Source organism: Nilaparvata lugens, chromosome 11 (genome assembly GCF_014356525.2).
Source record: "Nilaparvata lugens isolate BPH chromosome 11, ASM1435652v1, whole genome shotgun sequence".
Lineage (NCBI taxonomy): Eukaryota > Metazoa > Arthropoda > Insecta > Hemiptera > Delphacidae > Nilaparvata > Nilaparvata lugens.
In genome coordinates, this window is record NC_052514.1 from 12,701,383 (window position 1) to 12,722,434 (window position 21,052).

Consider the following 21,052-nt stretch of genomic DNA (forward strand, 5'->3'; position numbering starts at 1 on the left):
GCTCTCTCATCATCTTTATTGAAAGCACCTCCCCTTCATCACTTCATATATTCATTTTCACCATCACTTTCACCATCAACTCTATTAAGGAATGTTTAAGAAGTAGTTTTCTAAGTATTATTTTCTTTCTTTTCAAACGTTAGTTTTAGTATCTTTTTTTTGTTTTGATTGAATTGTATACTGTACTTATTGTTGTGTTAAGGAAACATATTTGGGTCATTACCTGTTGTTTCCGATGTGATATTGCGAATAAATAAATAAATAAATAAATAAATAAATAAATAAATAAATAAATAAATAAATAAATAAATAAATAAATAAATAAATAAATAAATAAATAAATAAATAAATAAATAGATAAGCAGCTGCTTCTCAGCCAATTTGAGGACATTCTGGTTGTCGTGACGGTATAAATGTCGGCCGACAATCGATAATAATTAATGATCACACAATAATAATTACAATCACAGCTGTGGTAGTCCAATCCACGGCGTTCTCAAATCGAAACCGGCAACGCTTGAGAACACTGTCGTATATCCATTGTGAAAAGGCCATTGGCGGACAGTGTCGGTCTAATGCCGTTTTCACACAAACGACATGACACCCAGAATGTGTGGTCGTCATTTCGTGCCGAGTGTCGATCAATCGGCCAATCATGGAATCGGACGACATCCCTAGTGTCGTGTCGGTGTCTTGTCGTCGCAAAATGAGCCCTTCTAAAAAAATTCGACATTATCATAAAGCATATCCCAGCTTCTGATTGGACTTGAATTTATATTGTTGGCTTGAGTCTGAGAGTTGACTGACCGTATTTCGAAAATTCAAATTCAAATTCATTTATTTGCCATAAAATAATACAGATTGATAAAATAAATATTCTAACTTACAAAATGGCACTACCGGCAAAGAAAACTTGTGCGCCGGCAGTGAGTTCGAACAACTAGGTACAGCAAACATGTCAATAGAAAGAAAAAGAGCTTATTCAAACCACTAGAATAACTAAAATTATGGAAACCAGGTCACATCTCAAAACTTACAAACGATAAGACAAAGTAACAAAATCACAAGCAAATGACAAACTTGAAAAGACCAATTCAAGGAAGCCATGACAATTTTTTTTTAATTTATAAGACAAGAATGAAACACTACATAATAAAAAAGTTCGATAATAAGGATACAACAATGTTTTTGAACATCAATAAAAATGAAAATCATTCAGAGTTATAGACTTTTTTGCTTAGTATAATGCCCGCGTGCACTCTAGGCTTGTACGTGTGTAATGAGACTGATGATAATAAGAGATAAGTGAACCAATACTCTGTACAAAATTACTTCCAACTTGGATGGACATGCGCAGCAGAAAAGGCATACAGTGACAAGGATACAACGGCGGCTATGTTTCCGTTTTGAACCAGCCAGCGTTCTCTAATTTCCAGTGAGTATTCAAGCTCTCATGATACGCACACGATGTTTCCTCTCTGGAAGCGCTCAGTCGACTGAGTCTAATCGACAAATTGGCAACTGCGCTTCTTCCTATGACTGTAATTGGCTGATCTCCCTCCATTTTTCTGCGCCGCAAATTCCTCCAAGTCTGAAGTAATTTTGTACGGAGTATAGTTTGAGGTGAGCTCCGTACCACCGGAAAGTGATTTTTAAACTCATGAATTATATTGAGAGGGGTTTGCTCTTCAAATGGTCACCCTTATGACGGGAGTAGCAAGCGCATGGAACTTAACTTATTTTATCGATAGCTTATCAGTACATCCACATAGCCATTAGTTTTCCTTTTATCTCAATTATTCTTGGCATCAGAAAATAAGTATTTTTCCAATAATGATTGTAAAGGCGCACTTACTGTGAAACGTTATCACTTCCATTCAGCAACCTACATGAAGCCCCAACAATTAGTTTCAATTGAACAGATTTTTATATTTTTCAACCATTTCAATGCATCTGATGGCGCCTATATTGAGCCTAATATTTGAGTTTGTATCTTTGACTTGTGATCTTTGTACTTGACGCATGTAATTAGCATTGAAATAATTGTCGGGGGTCATGAACAGTGTTTTATAAACATAATAATTTTGTAAATATTAGCTCGAGTAATGTAAATATGATCTTAACGTTCATCAGCTTAGAAAATCGACTCTATTTCAAAGTCCTCTACCTAGAGTAGAAGATAGTTCGAACTCCTTTTATTGATCAGCAGTTAATCTCCAATATAATCTCATTCAAACAATACAGGTCTGAGAAGCTAAGCAACAGAATATTATGATATTCTTCATTACCGTATATTTTATAATGAGGAATTTGTCACGTCTTCACATCAAAGTCATTACATCATGACTTTGACTCATCAACTTCCTTATTGATTCAAATTTATTTGTTTTTATAAACTCATCAATGATGTTTAGGATTTCTCAGCAGATAACAGTATCAGTGTCTGAGTATTTGTTTGTTTTGTGTTTGAACAGATTTAACTAATATTTTATTGTTTTAATGACAATATCTATGGTATTTGTCAAAGTCTAGTGTCTAGAATGTCACCTATCTGTAACGGAATTGGAAATATTTCTTTGAGTAATTTTATCTTTACACGGACAAATCATCCACGCAGGGAGTATATTATTTATGTATTGTTGTTACACTATTATTTTGTCAATATATATATATATATATATTATATATATATATATATTATATATATATATATAAAATCTTTCCTTCAAGTCAAAACGACTGTAATCTCGCATGATATAATATAAAATGTAAAGTTGGTGGTAGAAAGGAGGATTCTCCAGATAATGCAGAACAATCTAGTCACATCTTTCATGCTTTTTAATTAGGTTCAGCGTCCAAAAACTTGAACTGATTTTTTGCAACCCCTTTAAACTCTTTATCAATACAGTCCGGAGGACTAGAGTTTGAAAAAATAGGCCAAAGATTGGAGTTGAATTTCAAAGTTAGAAACTACTAATTCTTCATATAGGATGTGTTATCTTATGGAAAATTAATTGCCCATACATTTTTGAATTTTGATAACTTTATAAAATGGTAGAGACTTTTCTAGATGTGTCATCGACTCAGTGATTTATATTGATTCAACGAGCCGTTACTAAATCGATTACAATTTTCTGGCTTGCAATGCATTAATGGCTGAATATAGTTTTTGACCTTATGACTTCTGATAACTGAGAATAATTACTATCACTTTGGCGTCAAATAACTCTAGAGATAATATTATTACCAGACTAGTTATACTGCAGCTCTTTTCCCTTTCCGTCAGCCATTTATTTTATCCTCTTCTTTCCCCTTTCTTCTTCTCCTTCTCCTCATCTTTCTTCTCCTTCTCCTCCTCCTCCTCCTACTCCTCCTCCTCCTCCTCCTCCTCCATCTAATCCTTTTCCTCCCCCTCCTCCCGTCTACTCCTCCTCTTCCTCATCGTTCTTATTCTTCTTCCAGCTATCATTATCATTTCTAACCTAGAATATCCCTCTAGCGTCTAGCCTCTATGAAAAAGTTAAATTTAAATCTGATTATGATAATAGTGGTAATGCTATTATTGGTCTTGAAATTCTAGCACCGTACTATCTGTTGAATGAAAACTTTGCCCCCATTAACAATAGGTTTGACTATTCTGTTCTACTCACGTTTTTAAGTCATGTGAAATGCTTTCAAATAGCTCCTATGGGTTATCGAGAATTTGGAAATATTGGGATCCATTCATGAAGTTGTACTGTTCCATTTATACAAGGACATAAGAAGCCTTGTCGATTCAAGTAGAATGTTATAATGTCACTCGAAGTAAGGGCTTAGATTTTACTCATTCTGACATCAAATCATTCTACCCTGACGTCTTGATCTTATCGAATATCATACATTCAAATCATAAACACCTTTGGCATTATTATACATTTATTATGTACTAGTCGTCAGGCTCGCTTCGCTCGCCATATCCCTCTAGCCAGGGGGCTCCGCCCCCTGGACCCCCGACTGGATCGTCCAAGAATAGGATAAGCAGGCTCGCTTCGCTCGCCTGCATTTTTCATTTGGGCATTTTTATCATATGTTAGGAGAATCCAGTCGGGGGTCCAGACTAAACGGCTGGCTAAACGGATATGGCGAGCGAAGCGAGCCTGACTGCTAGTAATATAATATTCCCAGGATTGAAATAGCAGTGCCCAATAAATTTTTCCGCGATAAATGCATTTAAATCTTCAACTTGGTGCCAACCTAACAAAGTCAACTCAACTTAATGCCAACCTGACAAAATTATTAATTTAGTTCCCAGTTAACAACTGTTTCGAAGAAATACTCTATCTAGATTATAGTTCTATAGTAACATATGATATGGAAATTTCAATTTTAATCAAGAGATTGGGAGAAGAAGAATATACATGCTAAAAGACGAACTTTAAACCCTTAAAAACAACCCTTAGAGTTAAAATATTGCCAGAAGATTTCTTAGTGCGCCTCTAAAGGGCCAACTTAACATACCTACCAAATTTGAACGTTTTTGGTCCGGTAGATTTTTAGTTATGCGAGTGAGTGAGTGAGTGAGTCAGTCAGTCAGTCAGTCAGTGAGTGAGTGCCATTTCGCTTTTATATATATAGATAGTAAGTAGACATTATAAAAAATTAAGGTTTGACAATATCATACAATTTTCAAGGAAACTGAAATGAGATGAAAAGTTTCCAGTCCTTCTGGAGCATGTTTTACTACTTTCCTTGCCTTATTACTGCAGATGGAAACTACTGAGATATTGTAATTATTCAAATGCTAATGAATTAATTATTATTATTAAACGAAAATCCAAATTAAATGCTGTAATTCACTCTGAAGATTTCTTCTACTGCAAATATTGACAACAGGGTAAACAGCTAGATGGAAATTCTATGAGCGCTACTATTCAAAAACTATTTGTCAGCCCGGGAATCGAACCCAGTACCTCCTAATTGCCGGTCAGGAATGCTTACCCTTACACCAAACTGACAATCTCTGGATAGCAGCGCTCATTTTATTGGAAGCCAGTCTACAGATGGAAATTACTGAGATATTGCAATTATTCAAATGCTAATGAGTTTATTATTATTAAACGAAAATCCAAATAAATGCTGTAATTCACCCCGAAGACTTCTGCTACTGCAAATATTGACAACCTATTACCTTAGGTAAGGAAAGAATTGCTTTCCAAAAAAATTGAGGTCCCCTAATTTCAAGTTTTCTATACGTTTCAAGGTCCCCTGAGTCCAAAGACATGATTTTTCATATTTATAAACGTCTCATAATGTTCCAAATTGTGAAAAATAACACTTGTTTGACTCTTGAATATTTATGCTTGATATTACATTTGAAGTTATATAAACATTATATAACAAATTTTTAGCTTTGATTGACAATTTTATCAATTCATTGTTAGGAAAATAGAAATTACAAAACTAATGTCGCTGTAGTGATTTTTACGCTAAGACTTGTGACTTTTTGCTACAAAAAACTGCATTGTAATAATAATAATAAGTCATACTCTATATGAAATAGTATTGCGACTTGGAGTTGCATGATATGAATGGAGTAAGAGAATGTGATGGTTCATTGCAATGGCAAGAGATTATATTATCAAATAATTCTTCAACGTTAGTTTTTAATTGTGAGACAATGGCACATATATCTATGATTGAATAAATTGAACTAATTAAATTGGAAGGTTCAATAGAGTCAGTGTAAACACTAATATTTTCATGGATGGCTCGGGGTTTTTATATTCTATGGTCTAATGAAGCTATTAGTAGCAAATTTAATTTTTCAGCTATTTTATAGATCAGCTAATAGATAATTTATCTACTGACAAAAGCCTTTCAACATCAGAAAAAGAACTATACCAAGTGATCAATTTGAAACTACAGACAAAAAAATACAAATTGATGTAACATTTATTAAGTTTTCATCACTCAACAAGTCTTCATGAATCTGCTCTTCAATCATTATAATTATCTGCATGTATATTATATATCCCTTCTACATAATTATTCTTCTTCTTCTTATTGTGCCTGTCCGCTACGAACGTGGGCAATCAACATGGCGATTTTCACTTTATCCACGACAATACGAAATATTTCTATGGAGCTTTTTCCACACCAGGATCGGATGTTGTTTAGCCAAGAAATTCTTCTTCTACTTGGGCCGCTCTTTCCAAAAATCTTTCCTTGGAGTATCACTTGTAATAGAGAATATGTTACGTCGTTTCTCATTACATGTCCCAGATACTGGATCTTTTTGCATTCAATGGTGGTGATTTTCTCAATGTCATATACATACTTATTATATATACATTCTATACTATACTATACATACTATACTTATATCATATACATACTATATACAATGTCATGACATACTTATTACTGCTACTCAAATTTGTATTGCTGTGAATCATGTAGGTTATTTCAACTACACCCCTGCATCATACCATCATTAAATTCAATACCTTACATCTATTTAAACTATTAGTCCCAATCTATGATCTACTTCTACTCTAACCATATCCCTCCCCGTTTACTACTATATCCACTCTACACACAGATCAAACTTCATTCACAACCACTATCTAACAAGTTACGTCACAACAAATACTACAAACTATTTACAACTGCACATGCGCAAGTTTTTTAATCACTTTCCAACGACGCTCTGTTCAATTGCCAGTTCGCGTCTATCGCTTGCAGCGGTCACATCTTCCCACATTTTTCGTCTCCGTTTCTTCCCCAGGTTCACATATTTTTCATCTCAAGTTCTGTAATTTTTCTACAAGTTTCACTAGTTGTTCTAACAAACTGAATCGTGTTTTTCCACATCTTTTCCCACGTCTTGGTTTCGTTTAACAAGCTTCACCAGCTATCAACAAATTTGATAGTGGTAGTCTTCCGGGATCGTTCGTTTTTTTGTAACTAACTTTTTCACAAGTGGCGAAAATTCCTCAATTTTCCGGTAGTCCTGACAGTTTTCCCGAGCGCTTTTCTCACCGCTGTTGTTTCCAATTTGGATGGCGAAACCTTTTCATCTAGCCGTAGCCCGCGGCATCAACTACACTGACAAGGACTACAACTACTTCAGCCAGCGATTCGCATACTTCTGCTACTTCTTCTTCTGCGTTTTCTTCTTCCTGACGATTCCGAGCCGTGTGCGGGTTGCAGACGAGTTGCAAGGTGGTCGCGTAAGGGGTGCGAACGAGTTGCTATCTGGTCGCGTAAGGGTTGCAAACGCGTTGCCATGTCCTCTCCCACAGTTGCAGTCGTGAAGCGCTTGGCCAGATGGATGAGAGATATATCGAAGAAATTGGCTAAGAAAATTGGCAAAAAGTTTGCTCGTAAGTGTTGAGTCTACCTCATTTTATTATTTGTTGTCATTTCTCCACCAACTCCACCTAAAACCATATCAAGTATCAATTAAACTCACTTCCATTCGGGGTTTTAAACCTAAATTTTCAAAACAGTTTTTTTAATGTTGTCAATAGTTCATTTAAGATGAGGTACCTTATTTTATTTATTTAATCATTCAGAATTACACAACTTACAGATAAGTACAGAAAAATACAAAAAAGGTGTTTTTTGACATAATCTATTCACCAGCACACCTAGAAATCTTCCATGTATCAATTTCACTGTCCTTCATTTAAATGATGACATGTGTAAAAAGTTGACTGAGAAATAATGAAAAATGTTTGCTCAAAAGCACCCATTTTCCTTTTTCGACATGAAGTTTGTACCAGTTGTGCCTGGATACATCTTAAGCATTCATTTCACTTGAGTTTAATCATTTGAAAAATATGTCACACAAATTGACAGAGAAAATTGGCAAAAGGTTTGCTTATAAGAGCATATTTTACCTTTTTTTCCTAAATTTGTTTGATATCTCTAAATTTCTAAAGTGTTCATTCAACAAATTTTGCTTTTTTGCCCTTTTTATCTGTTTTGGCACCTCCAAGCTTCACCCAGACCTCTCCCAAACATTTTTATTACCTATTACACCTACTTTCACGTATTTGTAGGTACTTATTATTTGTTATTCCCTAAACATCAACAAGATAATTTTGATGCTTTGAATCCAATATGTATTTCACATTAAATTACAGTAGGTTATTCTAGGGGTAAAATGTCTTTACGGTATAGGTACCTAATTCTATTAAACTGGGGTTTCCTTTTAAGTTTGATTCTCACATTATTAGTTTTAAGGTAGAGGTGAATGAAACTAATGTCAGAAATTTCATGATTATTATTTCAATCAGTGAAATAAATTCCACTTGTCATTGAAAATACTCTTCCAAATCTATCGATACTCGTAATCATTCATTGAAGAAAAATGATAAGAAGTTATTAACCTTCAAATTTTTGAGTTATAACAAAAGTGAAGATTAAAATAGCACAAATTGACAAACCTTGACATAATTGTTGATTTAAAAGTATTTACTGACATGAGATGTCACAGGTATGAAACTGTATTTGAATGATTGTATATCATCAATGGAGCATGATATGAACTTGTGGATGTATCATCAATGGAACATGATGTAATTTTTTAGAATAATTCGTGATTTTTTTTCTCAAAACTGTGCAAATAATATACATGTTTTCGAATTAGGGCTAGCACGTGTTTTAATGGTGGCATTTTTTATTTGATGCCTGACTGAAATAAAACTGCATTACGAATAGAAGTGTTCGCTCTCAAACTTTAAGATGAAAACTTTTATCTTTCGACCAAAATGAGTTCGAACTACATGAGAGGTCAGCGGTTCCTTCTTATTGTCTTTCAGAGAAAAAAATTGATTAGTCGAAGCATTTATCTTTACATTCGTGGCCTATTAATATTCGGATGATAAATGGGTTTGCGGCAAATAAGTTGAATCAGTAGAACAATTTCATTGTTCATTAAAATTGATTTATTGCTTTGTATATCTCAAGGCGCTTTGCTGAGATCATCGGCTAAATTTGATGATAATCGAATCATCCGATCGTGGACTATATTATTAAAGGAATCTGAAAATTATATTTTGGTAGAATTATCTATATTTCTGAGCTACTACCGTCCCTGTGTGCAGGATGCTTTAGACGTATACTCCGTACAAAATTACTTTTGACTTGGAGGATTATGCGGCGCAGACAAATGTAGGAAGATCAGTCAATTACAGTGATGGATAGAGTCCTAGGTGGAAGCGCAGTTGCCAATTTGTCGATTAGAATCAGTCGAGTCAGTGCTTGCAGAGAGGAAACTTCGTAAGTTTAACATGAGCGCTTGAATACTCAATAGAAATTAGAGAACGCTGGCCGGTTCAGAACGTCAACATCGCCGCCGTTGTATCCCTACAGCTCTATGCCTTCTCTGCTGCGCATGTCCATCCCAAGTCAAAAGTAATTTTGTACAGAGTATAGTCGCTACAGAATGTTCTTTCAATAAAACTAATACCAGTCTCAGTAAAAATGTATTGTTCTACTGGACCAAATTACTTGCGTTAAACTGAGGTTAACGACAACGGCCTTATACCATAGCCACCTCTAATACAAGGCTGCGGCCTACAATATTGCAACGTCGCAGTGTAGGCCTAGAATCTAATACATGATTGGTGGCCTAGAATCTAATACATGATTGGTGAAAAAGATCAGCTGGTATTTTTTAAAATCTTTTTTACCAATCCTGTATTAGATTCTAGGCCTACACTGCGACGTTGCAATATCGTAGGCCGCGGCCTTGTATTAGAGGTGGCTATGCTTTATGTGCTGGTTTCAGTTGTATTAAAAAACTCTGATTTGGAAAAAATATTCAAAATAAGTAAAAATTTATTATATTGCTATCTTACCGATTTTTGCTGTACCTAGTTGTTACCAATTTTTGAAACGCCTCAAAGTTATTGATTAAGCTAGTAAATAATTCTTCCTTTAATATTCATTTCTTCCCTTCTCCACCAATCTTCAACCAATAAACCTTTCATCTGTTTTCTCTTGTGATTCTAATAGACTTTTTTGAATTTGTAGTGTCGCCATGCTATACTTTCAGCTGAATCTTTCCTTCATTTTGTTACAATCTCAATCCAATTTTATCGCATTTGGAAAGCGGAGAAGCGTGCAATAACCTTAAACTGGATCAAATCAATACTGAGGTCCGGGTGCACAAAAGCCGGTTAAATTTTAACCGTGATTAATTTCACGAGAACCAATCAGAGAAAACCTTTTTGATAAGACGGCTTCTCTGATTGGTTTTCGTGGAATTGATCACGGTTAAAGTTTAACCGACTTTTGTGCTACTGGCACTAAATTTTGTTTATTAAATTGATTCATATTACTTGTAATTAAAATTAACTACGGTATTTACAAGATATTAATATCAACAGTTCAAGTAGGATGAAGACAAAAGAAGAAATTGATTCTTTCTTAGATTAAACAACCAGAGCTCTGTTGCTTGAGAAATGCAAGCTAATATTTTATACTCTGTCCAAATTCGCATGAGCTCTGAAGGATTAGGCCGACCCTCCTACTACTCACACACACACACACACACACACACACACACACACACACACACACACCACACACACACACACATACACACACACCACACACACACACACACCACACACACACACACACACACACAAGCGCAGTTTCTTTTTGTGTGTGTGAGTAAAGGGACAGTCTGTCTACCTGTATACTATGAAGTATACACGCCCCTATAGGGGTGTGTGTGCCTGCGCGTGGGGGAGCGAAGGTCGGCCTAATTTTTCAGCGTTCATGTGAATTTGGACAGAGTATAGTAGTTATCTAGGTATTTCAATAACCGGTTATTTTCTCATGAAATATGACCCAGCTGATTCAATTACTGGTTGAATACTCACATATTACTGGTTGGTGATTTCAATCTGCCAAATGTGGACTGGACCTGTTTGAACTTGATCAGTGCTGCCACTTCCAGATGTATAGCTGAATTGGCCCTTGTACATGACCTGCAGCAGGTGAACGAAGTGCTCAATTCAAGAGGGATACTTCTGGATTTAGTCTTCTCATCCATTCCGAATCTAACTGTTTGTGAGTCCCAAGATCCACTTGTTCCTACGGATAGGCATCATCCTGCACTGCATATTGGCTATTGCTTGAATGATGGGTTTCAGCCTAAATATGTTAAAAACATTCCTGATTTTCGGAGAAGTGACTTGTTTTCCATTTTTGAGGTTCTACAGGGGATGGATTATCCTGTTTTCAGTTCCAGTGAGGGCTCGGTGGTGGAGGAGAGTTTCGATGAATTCTATAGATACTTACATTCGACTATCATGAGGTTCACACCAATAAAGAGGGTTCATGTCTCTAATTTCCCTAGATGGTTTTCCAAGGACTTGAAAAGACTGATTGTGGCCAAAAAGATTGCTCATAGGAAATACAAGGCTGTTGGTGATGTCCACCTTTATGAGGCTTTCTGCAGTTTGAGGGAACAATGCAAGGTCCTGACTAGAAGATGTTATGATGCCTATATAATGGGAGTCGAGGATTCTGTTCAGACCAATGTCAGGTCTTTCTGGTCACATGTTAATGGATTGAAGAGGGCCTCAAACAAACCTGCCATCATGAGGCTGGGTGACAGGAGTGCTTCAACAGCTGTTGGGAAGTGTGAACTCTTTGCTGATTTCTTCTCTTCTACCTTTTCTCATGACACAATACCTGTTCCTGTCTTTGATTTTGGCTGGAACCAATCGGTTCCACCCTGTTGCATTGCACCTATGGATATTCAGCAAAGGTTAGAGGTCTTGGATGTTGGTAGGAGCATGGGACCCGATGGTATTCCTTCACTGGTGCTCCGGTTCTGTGCCCCTGTCTTGGCTGGACACTTGGCGGTTCTTTTTTCCAATTTGCTAAGGATAGGCATTTTCCCCAAGGTTCTCAAGAGTGGTTTTTTGGTGCCTGTCTACAAGTCAGGAGATCATTGTGAGGTGAAGAATTTCAGACCTGTAACTATTCAGTCTGTGATTGCCATGGTGTTTGAGGGTGTTGTCATGGATCATCTTTATTTCCACCTAAGAAGGTGTATATCTCTGGAGCAACATGGTTTTTTGAGATCTAGATCTACAACAACTAATCTGCTGGAGTTTCAGGAATATGTCATGGGTGCCTTTGTGGATGCTTGTCAGGTTGATTGCCTTTATCTGGACCTATCAAAGGCATTTGATAGAGTTGATCACTCTCTGATGATTGCCAAGCTGAAGGGTTATGGTGTTCATGGTTCCCTGCTGATGTGGCTGGACCTTAGAGACAGATCCCTTATTGTGAGATATGAGGGTCAAGAGTCATCTCCTTATAGGGCATTGTCTGGTGTTCCGCAGGGCTCACACCTGGGCCCTCTCCTCTTCAACTTATTCATGAATGATATTGGCAGTGTCATCTCATGTCATTTCTTGATGTATGCTGATGATGTGAAACTCTTTGATGTGGTGAAACCTGGTCTGAGGCATGTGGCTTTGCAGGGCTCACTTGACAGGATTGATGAATGGTGCCTCAATAATGGTATGGCCTTGAATGATGCCAAGTGTGTCATGATGTCTTTTAGGCGTGGATCTAACGTACTTGACTTCCAGTACTTTTTGAGGGGTGCTCCATTGAAGAGAGTGTTGAAATTCAAGGTCTTGGGCGTTGTTATGAGTCCTTCTCTTAGTCCATTGGAACATATTTGTGGTATGACGTCTAGAGCTGGGTCTTTGCTTGGTTTCATTTTCAGGTCCTCAAGAGATTTCAGATCTCCTTATAGCCTCTTGGTCCTGTTTAGGGCTCTGGTTCTGCCTGTCCTGGAGTATGCATCGGTTGTTTGGTCGCCTTATCATCAGTATCAGATAGATCAGCTGCATAGGGTGCAGAGGCGATTTGTAAGAATGCTTGGCTGTAGGATGGGATTTGCCTACTTTGATGTTCCTGTGATGGAATTGGAGAATCGTTTCGGACTCTTACCTTTGGCTCAAAGGAGAAGACTCAATGATCTGGTGCTTCTTTTTAAGTTGGTGAATGGGATATTGGACTGCCCTGAATTACTGGCTGGCATTGATATTTGTGCTCCACGAGGGACCCGTTCCAGGACCATTTTCCGCAGACACCTTCATACTACTGCCTATGCCTATAACAGTGGACTGTCTAGGATATTACGATCGGGCTGTGAGGCTGCTGCAGCTGGGATAGAATTCTTTGGTGTGTCTGCTATGGCTTTCAAGAGAGCGGTTTTACAACTGGGTCTATAGTTTTTCTATTTTGCAGAGCTAAAATGTATTAAGGACTTGTTCTCTGGCTGCTTTCATTGTATTTCTTTCCATTTGCTTCTTTCATTGTTTTTTTTGTTTTTTTTTCTTATTTTGTTATCATTTGTATTAGTTGGCTGTGTTTGGTTATAGTGTTAGTGTTATTGTGTTATTGTTATAGTTATTATTCTATTGTTGCACTTGCTGCTATTGAATTACTGTGTTTCCTTTGTTATTGCTACAAATATTTTGTTTGCTATTGCTTTAGTCATTGAATTTGTGCTGATAGTTTCTAATGCATATTTGTACATTCTATTTCATATTACTGTTATTAGTTGTTATATTTCTGAATTGCTAAGTTACTTATTTGACTCTATGTTATGTATCTCATATTTATATTTATATTTGTCTTGTTATTTTTGTTGATCTTGTTACGATTGTATTCTTTTGAAATTGGTGTATACCGTTGGAAATGTAATAAATAAATAAATAAATTCAGTTTAAACTTCTACAGGGTAAACGGCTCTCAGTGAAATTATTCAAATCAAAGAAATTTGGAAACAGAGCACAGGAACAGTCCAAAACTGTTCTTCTCCTGAGTTTTGATGAATGTATTTTGTTCTGATTCCTTAAACCAGTATTCGTCTCTTTTACTTTTCTATAATTTTTTCCTTTTTGCGTTTTTCACGCTGTTTCACTCAATTTTTAACAATTAGTTGTGTTTTGTTGTAGCGCCTCCACGCCTGCAGGTGTTGCAGAAGTCGAGAGATGCGGGAGGGGCAGGTGCGGCGGCAATAGGTGCCTACACCCTTCAGCTGGCGGCTGACAAGAGCACCACCTTCGCACAGAACATAGACCGGTTCATCGCCTGCACCAGGGAATCACCCGAGACCAGTCCGCAGGTCAGTATCAAGCTATTTTTTGACGCCATCTATCCAGTAAACTGGTCATCGATGTAGAAGGATAATTTAAGAATTATGGAACTATTATGTTTATAGAAAACATAATTTCGAACAATATGTGAGCTCACTTAGCCAATGTATTTGTACCCCCACTCTAAATTTAACGTGTTACTACTACACCTGCTCTCTTACATGGGTTACCCATAGTTGACTAGATTAATTTCCGAAAAAAATTCAATTTATTTATATTTGTAGTAAATTTCTTATATTGTATTTTTTAATATTATGTACATTCTATTGGTTAGATTGCTTGTTTGTATATTAATGGGAATAAAATTTATTATTATTATTAGAGTTGTCGACTTTGTCTGATTTTATTCCATGCAATGATATTATATTGTCTTGTACAACTTTGAATTTCGTCATTCTATCTTGTTCGATTCTATCCCATGCATTGATATTCTGTTTCAGTTTATTTGTTGTATTGTTATAACGTTTCAAAGCTCACACATGTGGTCTGGTCAATAGCTCATTCATCAAATATATTCTTAATATTTACACTAGACACAGATATGTTGTATAATTTGTGTTTCATTCCACCTTATCAATAGTAGAGTAAGCCTACAATGATGATAACTTTGTTGAAATAGATATTTGTGCAACTAGTGCGCAAAGTGACAGTTTGCTGCACCGAAAGAAACGTTTACGCACATTAGTGCGGAATAATGGTTTCTTGAGTGCAGCAAACGAACTTTGCGCACGTATTTCACATTAAAATTTTCCTACAGTTACCGTACCTTTGAATATGAAAAGTGGGTAATTATGGGTAAAATGCCCTGAAATCCATCAAATGTTTTTCTGTGTAATTTTATTATCAATAAAAACCTTAATTTATTTAAAATTGAATAATAATAATTCAATTGAAAATTTATCTGACTGCTTGAAGGGGGTTTATCTTATGTAAGCATTGAAATGACTATAATCAAGGCACATAGTAAAAAGGCAACGCTGTTCTCCACTGCCATTATAACGTGGACCTCACTATACCACAGTCCGTGTTACCAACTTATTTTTGATTTTCCTGCACTGGTGCTCCATATAACCTACTAACTATTTTGCGTTGTCATGCTGCAAATCTGGAGTACACAAAGTAATACTTTGCGCACTAGAGCGGAAAAGTGATTCTTTGCGGCCTGCAATCAGTGCAGAAATGGTCACTTTTCAAGGTACCTGTAGGAAAATTGATGTTAATTATAGGTTGTGATGCGTAAAAATATTCACGCTAGATACAGAAAGGTTATGTATCTAGATGATGTGCAATTTCTCATTCATTTCATCCATATTAATAATATAGGTGATCATCTACTATGATGATGATATCTTTGTTGGTAGTAAATTTATATTTAAATTGTAGGTGGTGATGCGTAACATGCGTCAGTTCATGTCTGGCATGAAGAACTACCTGGTCAAGCACGGCGAACGTCAGTTCGAGAAGCAAGTTGAGAAAGAACGCAATAAGGTAAGTCTATCTATGCAATATTCATTTACTACTTCAGTTTGTAACACGTGAATAATCAACTGAAATAATTTACGAACCCTACTGGATCCTCTCTCAACCATGTTTATAATGACAAGAAACTAAAGCGGTCCAATGACGGGACAATATCATTGTACAATACCGAGTGTTTCAAAAAGAATGACCCAATTTTAAACAGTTATATTCATTTGAGAAAATGTTGCACACAAACCAATTTTACATTAAATCACTCAGGTATCAAGTTTATGATGATGTATTATAAGTGTTCTATGTGCCCTCCTTTTGAGGCTCGGATGACACCTAGAAGGTAGCAAAATTCATCGCAGACTGTTCGCAAGATGTCTTCATGTCCCCGGACTGTAGCTACTGCATCACTTATCCTGGTTTTCAGCTCCTCAATATCTAAGAAGCACATATAACAATATTCAACACTTATAAAACCTCATCATAAACTTGATACTTCTGTGAGTAATTTAATGTAAAATTGGTTTGTGTGCAACATTTTTTTAAAATAAATATAACAGTTTAAAATTGGGTTATTCTTTTTGAAACACTCGGTATTGTACCTACCTGAAAAATCAGGCCTTAGTGTCTATTGCGTGTTTATACTAGTTGTGTGGCTTAATGCTAGAAGCAGGTATTGAAATTGTACAATAATATTGAATGTCTAGGAACCGCTTGACAATTAAAATCTTGAGGTTGGAAATAATGTTTGTATCTCGTCATTAAATGGAGTAAGTAAATAAATAAATATTGTTTCAAACTCTATCCACCAACTTTCTCTAACAGATGTTTATGATTCGTTTTGAACTATTTTTGACGACACTACAGTCTAATTAGACGAATTATTAACTTGCAGCTCGTCATGGATAGTGAAAGATGAGATGTTTATGTTTGGTTTTTGTTTCAGTTGAAAGCCAACGAATTCCTGAACCTGGATGCTATTCTGGAAGGTGTGATGCACAAACTGGTGGTTCGGCCTCTGAAAGAACATCTCTACAAACTGTTCGTGGACGAGTTCACACACAACGGATCCATTCAACTGTTGGCTGATAGCATACAGTACGCACGCACCAGACCTCTGCACGAGTTGGGAATCAGGGTAAGCCATAATACTAATTAATAATACTAATCAATATACTTGATAATACTAATAGGCTACTTTCAAAATTTGGCTTCACGTTGTGTTTTTTTCAAACGTCATCAAATGATGATTAGGCCTATCCAAACTTAATGGTTGTTTTTTCAACTTTTACAATATTACTTTCAACTTATCCTTCTTAAGTCTTCATTTTGAGCAGGCAAGGAGTACCTTTATACTCCTTGATAGATAAATATTTATTCATTTAAAAAAAATTAAATTCTTTATTGTCAAAATTTAACAACGTAACAAATCAAACACTTATCACAAGAAATTTAAATAAAATTAACTACCTAGATCTAAAAAAAATAAAAATTGTCTCAGTCACCACCAGCAGAAGAAATTTTTCTGGCCATTGGTGGGAGTCGCAAAAAGTCCGATTCCAAATAAAAACTAAAAATAACACAATCCAAAATCAAGTTGATGACAAGGAAAACTATTTCATATCACTGCAAATTTTGAAAGATTTATGAAAAGTCTTCCAAAAATATTACATATCCTATATTATATGACATCTAGTGTACCTATAGGCCTACCAGTCTACACATTTTCCATGTAGGCTTCGTTTTTTCAACAAATTCAAAAGAAAATTGATGAGAATGCTTGGTTGCTCGTACGTCCATTAAATGTAACCCAGATTGATTGAGGAAGATATTGGCTTCTCTCATTAGTTCTTGTGGCATTCAATCAAGGTTTAATTCAATAGACTTACGTGAAACTGGTAGGAGTTCTCTCAAGAGTATCACAGTACAGGGAATACAATTTTGAATTTGAAATAATTATGCATTAAATTTGCTGGGGGCATTTCAAAATTATTTACGTAGTATTCCACATCTTCTGTTTGTAAATACGTTCAACAATTATAAATTTGTGGCTTTATTGAACAAATGGTGTATTTTGTACTCAGTAAAGTGTAATCAATTGTCTCTATAATGTGAAATGTATAACAGTAAGTAAATTCTTTCAACCAACTGTGTACCCTAATTATTATGTTGGAACGATTTTAGATAGTTTAGATCTATTGAGAGAACGATTTGTTTTTGTTGTCAGATCTCTCTGAAGATCATTTTATTACAATGTGGCTATCATAAATTATTGATACTCGTATGGTTATCATAGGCATATAGACAAAACAAATCTGGAGAGAAACTGTTTTGGGTTAAGACTGTTGCTTCTCTTACAATACCTATTATTGTAATAATTTCAGTGTGTATGAATGAATATATTAATAATGATATTTTAATGATTGTGATTAATATTTTTGCTGTTTTGTTCCAGCCTAAAATCGTGTTGCCCTCAGACGAAGATCTCATCACCATTTGCCATTACCTGCAACGACTGCAGGAGGTCTATTCACCGCTTGAAAAGCTCGAACATCTTTTAGCTGCCATTTCTGCCATTTTCGAATCTGTGAGTGCAATATTTATCAATTCACACTACTTCATACTGTAATTATATAATCAATCCATTTTTTTAAATGTATGTAATGTAACTGAGTATTATATTTCCATCGTGTACGCTTACTTAGGAAAGTGTTGAGGACTTAATGAGTGATATCTTATAGGCTTCTATTATATATATTTAACACTCTAAAACTAATCCACAATCCTTTTCTACATCTGATACAATCTAAAAAAAATTAAAGATTCCATCTCAAAGAGCGGTGGTGGGAAGATGGAGAGGCATTGTTCATACCCAGACACGGCACTAGCTGGAACGGGACGGATATGTATTTATTTTTGTCTCTGCTGCTAGTCTCTCATATTGTGCCGTTCTTACACTCTCACCCCAAAAAACAGTAATAGGCTCAAATTAACAAAAATCGGCTTGAAATTTGGAACTTAAACGACCTATACCATGGATAATTTTATTTATTTATTCATATGGCTTTTATCGGCAGAGAGATCCTTTTGGATGTTCTGCCTCGCCGTATTACCCAATGTCATTTCCTATCAACACTCAAGTTTATAGGTTATATATTGGGTTCTTCATGTCTTCTCACTAAAATTTGCACTTTCACTTCCTGAGCTCATATTTTATAGAGTTTAAAATTAAGAAAACTTATTTCTAAACACAAATTCATACCATGGGATAATTTTATTATATTCTCATGCAATCTTTCCTTTGTGAAATTGTCCTTCATTGGGCCAACATGTGGATGCGGCACAAGTGACTAAAAATTTCGAGTCGTTTTGTTTAATAATGATTTTATCAATGTCATTAGGCTAGAGGATCGGATAAACACGGGTACAATACGAGGTCTAGGAATGCTCTAAGACTAGATGCTCATAGAACGTCTTTTTTTGAAGGTAGTCCTGATCACATGAGCTGGAAAATATTGAACTCTCTCCCACCTTTTATATCTGAGATTGGCTCAGAAGTTTTTTTGAAGACTAAGCTGAAGGACTGGCTGATCAAAAAATCATTTTACAGTGTAATGAGACTTTTTGAATTGAGAGGTTTTTAAAATGATGTGATTCTTGTCATCTTGTTATTGAATTGAGTTATTTTTTGTCATTTTAATATCTTAATATTTTTATCCCAATGTTATGTACCAATGTGAATGTATGTCATTATGTATTTGACTTGTGTCAATATTGTATTATTGTACTGTGCATGACATTAATAAAATTGAAATCATTCTTGGCCTCTGCGCACAGGTTTTTCTGCCTTTCAGTGGCCCTCCTTATATATTATATATTCACTAATAATAATACCTACTGTATATATAACTATTAAGTAATGTTTATACTTTAAGTTTCAAACTTTGTAATTATCATTAAGGATAAATAAATTTGAATTTGAACCGTCTACTCATTTAATGCCAATCATGTATGAATGATGCCTTTTACCAATGTACCTATAATACAGTTCTAGTAATAATAGGGTACTTATATAGTTATTGAGTAAAAGACTTACAAAGTTACTCTATTCAACAGTGAAAAGGATTAGGAGGAATCGATTTTTTAGAGCACCAATGACTTCACACCGATCAGATGGTCTGAAGTTGTTACTGCGCATCTTTTCATGAACACTCTTGTATGCTAGTTACACCAATACCTACTATTACTTAAGCAGAAGTAATAGTAGGTATTGGTTACACTGAAACACTAAGTAATTGCTTGATACCAAGGTACCTAGAATACAAGGTACTGGCCATGCGCATCTCGATCTTTTAATGATCAGAGTCAGATGATCGGTGTGACGTCATTGGTGCTCTAAAAGTCAATTCTTTCTATCTTTCAATGTTAAATTGCGAAACTTTGTAAGCATTTTTCTCAAAAATTAAATAACTTTCAAGTCCCATCGACATTTCCTACGATTCATACAATATTTCTAGAAATTCAATATTTATGGTCGGCTGGATCTTTCAGAATATCGATCATTCTGAAAGATCCACCGTCCAAAAGTATTGAATTTCTAGAAATAATGTATGAATCGTAGGAGATGTCGATGGGACTTGAGAGTTATTTACTTTTTGAGAAAAAGACTTACAAAGTTGCGCAATTTAACATTGAAAGATAGGAAGAATAGACTTTTAGAGCACCGCAATGATGTCACACCGACTAGCTGGTTTGGATTTGTTACTGCGCATTTTTTCGTGGCCACTACCTTGTATTCTAGGTACATTGCTTAATACTTTATTTGTTCTAGGTGAAATATTTTAGTGACTGGCAATTTTATTTATTTATTCAGTCATGTACAATTATTACACTTATATGAGAGGGCACAACATGCTTATGCCCAAAACTGACCTTCTCAAATTTTACTACAGTCCAATTAATTAATTAATTTTGTTTTGTTCAATATTGATTTTATTAATGACATCGTCTGTTATCTATCACTCTACGCATTTAATGTCAATCATGTGTGAATGATACTCATTACTTGCGATATTTGTTTTAGGTGAAAGCGAGCAACGCAGGCAGAGGTGCAGTCACACTGGGCGCAGACGACTTTCTGCCTCTGTTCGTGTGGGTGCTGGTGCAGAGCGGCATGGTGGCCGCAGAGGTGGAGGCCGACTACATGTGGGGTCTGCTGCATTCGTCGCTGCTCAGTGGAGAGGGTGCCTACTATCTCACCACCCTCAGTTCGGCCGTCAATGTGTTGAAGACTCTGCGACAGTGTACGGCCAGCGATGATGGAACGGGCAGTAGTGGCGGAGCTTCGCTGAGTGTCAGTAAAAAACATTATTTGAATTTGTATTGCTTTTTGA

General features: G+C 35.8%; 1 protein-coding gene across 1 annotated transcript in view; it reads left to right on the forward strand.

Moving 5' to 3' along the window:
• LOC111058177 (protein sprint) overlaps positions 1-21,052 on the forward strand; it is a 154,506-nt gene that overhangs the window by 126,208 nt on the left and 7,246 nt on the right. The window contains exons 16-20 of the mRNA XM_039438198.1: positions 13,989-14,158; positions 15,573-15,677; positions 16,606-16,797; positions 18,115-18,246; positions 20,743-21,012. Of these exons, the coding sequence (XP_039294132.1) occupies positions 13,989-14,158; positions 15,573-15,677; positions 16,606-16,797; positions 18,115-18,246; positions 20,743-21,012 (869 nt within the window). The remainder of the gene's footprint in view (positions 1-13,988; positions 14,159-15,572; positions 15,678-16,605; positions 16,798-18,114; positions 18,247-20,742; positions 21,013-21,052) is intronic.